Genomic DNA, 7,390 nt, shown 5'->3' on the forward strand with positions numbered 1-7,390 from the left:
AGCTATACACATGTGCTGTGCTCACACACCCGGCTATACACATGTGCTGTGCTCACACACCCAGCTATACACATGTGCTCTGCACACACACGCAGCGGTTTCCCACAGGAGCCTCGCAGGCAGCGGGGAGGGGAGTGCCCGGGTGGCCCACCCACCTTGTAGTACTCGGCTGGGTCCACGGCGGAGTGGCACTTGCCGAACGGGGTCTCCGCCTTCTTCAGCAGGGAGCACCAGTGCTCAGCGTAGTTGGCTGGAGAGGATTCAGCCCCTCAGTGGGGACGGCCCCCCCAGCAAGTCCCCCAGGTCAGGCTGCCCAACCGCCCAGGCTGGAGCAGACACTGGCCCCTCGGTGGACCGAACCCAGGCCCCTCCCTTCAGGGCAGGTCAGCACAGGACGGTGCCCCTTTGTAAGGCAAGGGCTCCCACCCCTCTCCTCTCTCCACTTCGTGGACGTGGCAGGTGACCTGGCAGGTGTTAGGGTGTCCGGTCAAGGCGCCAGGCCAGCCCCCGGACGAGGGCCACCAGCCAGTGATTAGTAGCCCCAGCCCCTCTGCCATGTCACTGCGCAGGCTGCCACCGTGGGCCACCATAAACCAGCCGCAAGGCAGACGGCAGCGGGTGGACGGCTGGCTCTGTTGTCTCCGCGCCACCCCCACCCGCCACGTGGGCCCCACCGGGAGCCCCGTCTGCGCAGGGCCGGCTCCGCAGCGGCCGAGCCTCACCGCTCTCGATGTTCAGGGAGCAGGGGTCATCCAGCCAGTCCAGCTTGTCGTGGCAGCTCGACTGCGCCTTCCAGGTGTTGGCGAAGCCGGCACCCGTGGCCTCCACCAGCCCACCTGCCGTCTTGAAGTCGTCACCTTCGAGGCCGTTGTAGTTCCCGCAGAGGCCTGAGGGGCCAGGACAGGGTTGGGAAGGGTCGGGGGTCAGAGTGCGCAGGCCCAAGGGTGGCCTGCGTGGGGGGGGAGCCGGCCGGGGCCACTCACCCTGCACCAGCCCCTGGGCGGCATGGTCCAGCGTCACGAAGAGCTGCATGACCGGCACCAGCTGGACCTGCAGCCTGAGGCCGAAGGCGGTGGTCACGACGAGGTGGTGGGAGGACGGTTGAAAGATGGAGAAGCTCGCTGCAAGGGAAGGCAAGGCAGGGGCGGTGAGGGGCCGTGGAGGGCTCGGGGGAGGGCTGCCCTCCTTCCCCGTCGCCCTCCCCCCGTCTCCCTCCCCCCTCCTCCCCCCGCCCCACCCCCTCTCCCATCTCCCTCCCCCCTCCTCCCCCGCCCCACCCCCTCCCCGGCATGGGCGCCTTGGAGCAGGACTCACCCGTCACGTGGGGCAGGTTCACCTGCAGCTCATTCAGCAGGACGGTGCCGTCCAACTTGAAGGCCACCACCTGTGGGCAAGGCCGAGTGTACCCGGGGGCTGAGAAGGGCCTTGGGGGCCCCGGGGGTGCTGGGAGGGCAGGGGGCAGGGGCACCCACGTTCTTCTTGTTGTCAGCCAGCAGCACCACCGTCTTCAGGCAGGTCTGCTTGTCGGTGGAGCCGCAGGGGGTCAGCTCGCCCAGGATGGCATAGGAGTCGTTGTGGGCGCCCTGCGGGGAGGGCAGGGGGCGTTGCAGCCACACGGCGGGTGGGCCGGGGGTCCGGCTCCACCCACATGCCCACCCGGGTGCCGGCCACCTTGGTCAGCACGTAGTAGCAGTCCCCGTGGAACGTGTACTTCCTCCCGTCGAAGGTGGTGATGTGGGCGCCGCCCTCCAGGGCACAGGTCCTGGGGCACTGCAGGTCCTGGCACACCCAGCGACTGGCGTTGCAGACACTGTCGGGCAACAGGGCCAGGGTCAGGCTCGACCGCCACCCCGGCCCACTGGGACCCCCAGCCCCCCTGGACCCCAGCCCGTCGGGACCCCCAGCCCCGGGACCCACCACTGCTCGCAGTTGTTGGTGATCTGTTGGCCAGGCGCGTACAGGTGTCCGTGCAGCTTGCAGTGACACTGGTTCACGGGGATGCAGCCGCCACCCTTGATGTCATCGTACACCGTGCCTGGGACAGCGCGGGACATGTTCCATTCAGCCGGCCCCAAACAGTGCCAGAGTCCCCCCGGCGGGGCTGCCGTTCCCAGGGCCACAGCCAGGGGCCGGCCTCCCTGGAGGGGCGCTGCCAGCCAGGCCTCCCACCCACAGACACCTATGGTCCTTTGGGGGACAACGGTGGTCCCCGCACTGTATCTGAGGGACCTGCTTCCAGGCTCGGAGCCACGGGCCAGGCAGGAGAAGGTCTGTCCGCGGGGCGATGAGCAGGAAGGTGACACTACGGTGTGTATGCTGGGGCGTCTTCAGCACTTGTGTTCCTCCTACCTGGACCTTGTCCCCTGATTTCCCTGCGGGGCCCAAGCTGTCGCCGTCCCGCAGCACGGCTGCAAGCCGAGGCCCAGGCAGCGAGGCGGCCGTCCCCCCAGGCGCGGGCGGCGGGCGGCGCCTCAGGGCAGCGGCCCCCGCTCTGGCCGCCTGCCTGCGTCCTCAGCGCTCACCTTCTGGGCAGAAACAGCCGTCCATGCGATGCTCCTCGCACAGGCTGCTGACCTCCAGGTGTGAGCAGGTGTCCATGCAGGGCGAGCCGCTCTCCAGGTAAACCATGGTCGCGGGGCAGCTCTTAGCTGGACAGGCACAGGCAGGCCCCTGAGCCGAGGAGCAGAGCGCGGCGGGCGCCACGAAGGATCCGTGCCGGCCTCGCGCCCCGGCTGCGGTGGGCGCGGCCTGGCTCCCAGCCCAGGGCGCGAAGGGCACTGCGCTCCCCGTGGGTCAGCCCCCGCGTGCCCCCGGCTCCCGGCCGCGCGGCACTTACGGCAGAGCGAGGCGGTCCTCCAGTTCCGCGGCCTGCCCCCGGCGTGGGAACACTGGCGGGAGAACTCGGCGATGGTGCTGCAGACGCAGGAGGTGCCATGCGGGCACTGGCAGCGGTCCTGCATGCAGGCCTGCACGTGCAGCTCCAGCGGCACCAGGTCCCGGCAGTCCTCGAAGGCCGCGTCCGTCAGCAGCCTCTCGCACTCGGCGCGCTGGCGGGCAACAGGCGGGGCTGCTCACGGCCTCCTCCCCTCCGCCCCCCAGGGCGGGGGCGGGGTCCCCGGCGGAGGCCAGCGGGCACAGCTCTGGGGGGAGGTGCGGGCTCTGCTCCCACAGCCCCCTCCCCCCCCCCATGGCCAGCGACTCACGTGCTCAGAGCAGGACGGGGGGGTCGGCACCTCCTGGGGGCCATCGCACACCTCCTCGGGCTTGTCGATCTTCTGCATGTTCCCAAACTCGATGGGACTGAAGCGCACGCCTGGGGGCCACAGCCGTTCAGCGGGGCCGGGCGGGGAGCCTGCCCACGGCCCACCCACCAAGGCCCGACGAGGCCCTCACCATCGGAGAGGAACTCAGAGTAGGTCTGCAGACCGTTGTAGTCACCGCAGAGGCCACACGTGTGGTTCCGGAACATACTGTCCAGCTCCAGCTGTCCGGGGAAGGGGGACAAGTGAGCAGGCCGTGGGGCAGCAGGACCGCGAGGCCCCGGGGCAGCCAGGTCAGCCTCAGAGCCCTGCCTGCACGGGTGTCAGCCGTGGTGGGAGAGCTGGGCTTAGCTGGGGGGAGGGGGGCGGGGGGGAGCCCTGGCCGCGCTGAGGACCAGGAGGGCCAGCCCACCACCCCGGGCCAGGGGGTCCACTCGCAGGGTGGACCGCCTGACCCCCGCTCTGCCACCAGCCTCTCCGCCCGCCCAAAGGCCACACAGCGCCCCAGCCCACCCGGACCCCCTCTTGGCCCCCCTGGGGTCCCCGAGGCCCGTGACACACCATGACCGAGTCCTCCCGGTTCCACATGAGCGTGAGGCCAGCACGGGAATAGACCTTGGTGTAGGCGTCACTCTTCTCGATGAGCAGCCCCGAGCTGTAGTGCGGGCTGCTGACCCTGGGGGATGGGCACCGGGGTCACGCGGGGTCACGCTGGCCCACGCAGCACCCACGTGGCAGAGGGGCTGAGGCTGTGGGCGTGGGTGGGGTGGCCAGCTCCCGTCCGGGAGCCAGAAGCAGCGTGGCCTCCCTCTGGGGGCGCTCGAGCCCCGGCCGACCCCTGTCCACGTGCCTGGCTAGGTCCTCTGGGCCGAGCCACACCCACCTGCCCAACGCCCTCTCCACACCCCCTCCCTGGGCTCCGTTCTGGGCAGCGCCCCCAGGGAGCCCGTAAAAGCCCTGGGAGGCGGGAGGACCGGGCTGGAGAAGCCCCACCCGCCCCATCGCCCAGGGCAGGCGCTGTGCCCACGCCACACTGCCTCTGTGGGCCCTGTGCACACCCCCTACTCTGAGCCTGCGCTCCAGGGAATCAAAATCCCCTGCAGCAGGGGAAGGGCAAACCCTGCAGGTGGGGACCCCCCTGCACCCCACCCCCCCCCACCCAGGGCAGGAATGAGCTCAGAGCCCCATTGTTCCTGAGACAATGCGGGACAACGTGGGGGGAGGAGGAACAGGCCTCCCGTGGGCTCCTGTAACCCTAGCCTGGACTGCCAGCAGAGGGGCTGGAGGAGACTCACTAGTTTAGTAAAGCCCCCTCCCCAACACTCTCCTTCTTAGCCGGCGGGGGGGGGGGGGAGTGGGGGAAGGGAGGGCAAGGGGGGGTCACCAGCCGGGTCGCACTTGCTCACAGGACGTGGGAAGGGACACTGCCTGCCCACTCACATGGCACCGTTCACCACAGTGATCTGGCTGGTGAGGTAGATGGTGTCATCCTTGATGGTCAGCAGGATGTACTCGACCTGGGGGTGGCCCCCACTGCGGCCGGGGCCCCGTTTCAGGTGCACAGCGAACTCCTGGTAGGCGTCCCGGCAGTCAGAGGCGAAGTTGTAGTCGCACAGCCCGGGGAAGCGGAAGATGTCTCCGTCGAAGGTCTTGTAGTGGGAGTCGCCCCATGTGCTGCAGACGCTGTGGCCGTGGTTCCGGGTCCTGCCTTCTGGGGCGCAGCGGGCGGGCGCGTGAGCAGCCCACGTCGCCAGGAAGCCTCTCCGCCCGAGGCTGCGGCCTGGCAGCGGCCCTCTGAGGACCCCCCAGAGGCGCCCCGCGGCAGCTCGGAGCCCGTCGGGGTCTCGGCCCAGGCCCCAGGGAGGGTCGTCCTGCGGGGGGGGCCTCTGCTGGGCGTTGGCCACCCCACCCACGCGGTCTCAGCCCCCTGCAAGGGCGTCTCCAGCTGCCGCGCCCTCCCACCCTGACCCTGCGGGCGATGTGGCCGTGTGCTGAGCGGGGAGCAGGGCCAGAGGGGCTGTCGGGTTCCCTGGCGCCCTGTCAGCCTGGCCCGGCTCCCCACCCCAGTCTCCACCACACTCCGTCCATCGACGCCCCAGCCAGCACCCCACCGCCGCTCCAGCCGCCCCGCGTCCAGCAGAAGAGCTGTGCCAGACCCCTCAGAGGGAGCCTGCATGATGTTCATCCATGTGGGGCCAGCTCCCCCTCCCCCCAGCCCCGCCACCGCCCTGTCCCCAAATGCCCTGCTGGGACAGAGATGTCCCCATCCTACGTCTGCATGGTCTTCTCTGGCTGAAGCCACCCCTTGAGCAGACACCCAAACAGCTGGCTCTGCTGAAGGGCCCAGCTTGGTCTTGACCCCCAGTCCCGGTATCAGGGATCCTGATACCGGGACTGGGGGCCTCCCCTGGCCTGGCCCCTCCTGGCAGGCCCCTGCCTCCCCCAGGCCCACGGACAGCCACCCAGACCGGTGCGTCCACCTGGGACCGTCCCCTGGATACACACTCTGGCCAGGCGATCACTTCAGAAGCATGGTGGGAACCCAAGTCCCCCTTCCTTCCTTCCTTCCTTCCTTCCTTCCTTCCTCCCTTCCTCCCTTCCTTCCTCCCTCCTTCCCCTCCTTCCTTCCTTCCATCCCTCCACCCAAAGTCAGCAGCGGTGGGGCTGCAGGAGGCCCGGCACAGGCCGTCCACCCAGAAGCCCGGGCCGAGGGAGACACCTCAACCCCAGGCAGGACCATGTGCCCTGGGCCGCCCAGCCTTCCTGCCCGCACCCTCTCACCTCTCCGGAGCTCTGAGCCCCCGGCCCAGGTCAGAGTCAGGCAGAGGGCCACCAGGCGGGCTAGTGGCAGCCCCATGGTGGCCAGAAGTGTGGTGTGGGAGAGCGACCGGGTCAGGGGTCTGGGCCTTATATGGCCCCGTGGAGCCGTCAGAGGGTGGGGAGGGCTGGGGAGGGGCGAGGGGTGGGTGGGGCACCTGCCAGGTTGTCAGGAAAGCAGCTGTGGGGGCTCCGAGGGCCCTGGTGGGGAAATATTGATTCAGGTTATCTGAGGTTTATTTTTTATTGCTCCCGGGGTAGAGCTGGCTCTGCCCAGGATGCGGCAGCCCCAATTACCCGATTCCAACACACACCCAAGGCGGACCTCCGTCCCTCCCAGCCACTAGCGGGACCAGGCCCGGGGCAGGGAGGACCTGGTCCCCTGTTCTTTTTATGTGGAATCTAATTTTTTTTTTTTTTTTTGGCTGCGTTGGGTCTTCGTTGCTACATGCGGGCTTTCTCTAGTTGCAGCGAGCGGGGGCTACTCTTGGTTGCGGTGCGCAGGTTTCTCGTTGCGGTGGCCTCTCTTGTTGCGGAGCACAGGCTCTAGGCACGCAGGCTTCAGTAGTTGTGGCCCATGAGCTCTAGAGCACAGGCTCAGTAGTTGTGGCGCACGGGCTTAGTTGCTCCGCGGCATGTGGGATATTCCCGGACCAGGGCTTGAACCCGTGTCCCCTGCGTTGGCAGGCGGACTCTCAACCACTGCGCCACCAGGGACGTCCGGAAGCATGTCCTGGCAGCCAGCAGGCTCCCCAAGGCCCCCACCCCACCCATCCAGCATCTCTGGAACGGCGAATGTCAAATGGGGTGCCTCCCAAGGGGCCCCGACGGACCACTGCCCGGTGTGGGCTCCCACTCTGGGGGCCTGTCGGAGACATCCTGGACCTCAGCCTCCCCAACCAGGAGCCTGAGCTCCAGGTCAGGGTAAGGGGGCCCCTGCCCTCCCTGAACCCCGCTGCCGAGGCAGGGAGGGCATGGGCTCCTGTGGGGTCCAGGGGGCGCCCCATTTCGGCACCGATTCCTTCCCGTAGCTTGTTGAGCTTGGTCAGGGGCCCCTGGCTCCGGCCCACCCTCTAATCCCCTCCTTTCCCAGGCCAAGCCAGCCTCTGTAATTACATGTAATTGGAACTTGGGGAGCCCAGCCAGGGGATGCTTTAACAGAATCACATCCTCTGGGACACAGGGCATCTGGCTCGAGGCTGAGAGTGGCCATCCCCAAGGGGAATGGGGCCAGGGCCGGACATGGACACGGCCTGGCAGGACATGGCACGGCTACAGGCCCGGCCCTGCAGCCTCCCCAGGATGGTGGGGAG

At 68.6% G+C, this 7,390-nt stretch overlaps 1 protein-coding gene across 1 annotated transcript in view; it reads right to left on the reverse strand.

Annotated features, from left to right (window-relative positions):
• Nucleotides 1–6,117, reverse strand: part of MUC2 (mucin 2, oligomeric mucus/gel-forming) — a 29,918-nt gene extending 23,801 nt beyond the window's left edge. The window contains exons 1-14 of the mRNA XM_036861392.1: nt 6,042–6,117; nt 4,701–4,971; nt 3,822–3,936; nt 3,394–3,484; nt 3,204–3,313; nt 2,837–3,047; nt 2,523–2,648; nt 1,918–2,035; nt 1,672–1,810; nt 1,473–1,583; nt 1,315–1,384; nt 984–1,121; nt 723–887; nt 156–250 (exon numbers count right to left, since the gene is read on the reverse strand). Coding sequence (XP_036717287.1) covers nt 156–250; nt 723–887; nt 984–1,121; nt 1,315–1,384; nt 1,473–1,583; nt 1,672–1,810; nt 1,918–2,035; nt 2,523–2,648; nt 2,837–3,047; nt 3,204–3,313; nt 3,394–3,484; nt 3,822–3,936; nt 4,701–4,971; nt 6,042–6,117 — 1,836 coding nt within the window. The remainder of the gene's footprint in view (nt 1–155; nt 251–722; nt 888–983; nt 1,122–1,314; nt 1,385–1,472; nt 1,584–1,671; nt 1,811–1,917; nt 2,036–2,522; nt 2,649–2,836; nt 3,048–3,203; nt 3,314–3,393; nt 3,485–3,821; nt 3,937–4,700; nt 4,972–6,041) is intronic.
• Nucleotides 6,118–7,390: the final 1,273 nt, after the last annotated feature.

This window comes from Balaenoptera musculus, chromosome 8 (genome assembly GCF_009873245.2).
Source record: "Balaenoptera musculus isolate JJ_BM4_2016_0621 chromosome 8, mBalMus1.pri.v3, whole genome shotgun sequence".
Taxonomy (NCBI): Eukaryota; Metazoa; Chordata; class Mammalia; order Artiodactyla; family Balaenopteridae; genus Balaenoptera; species Balaenoptera musculus.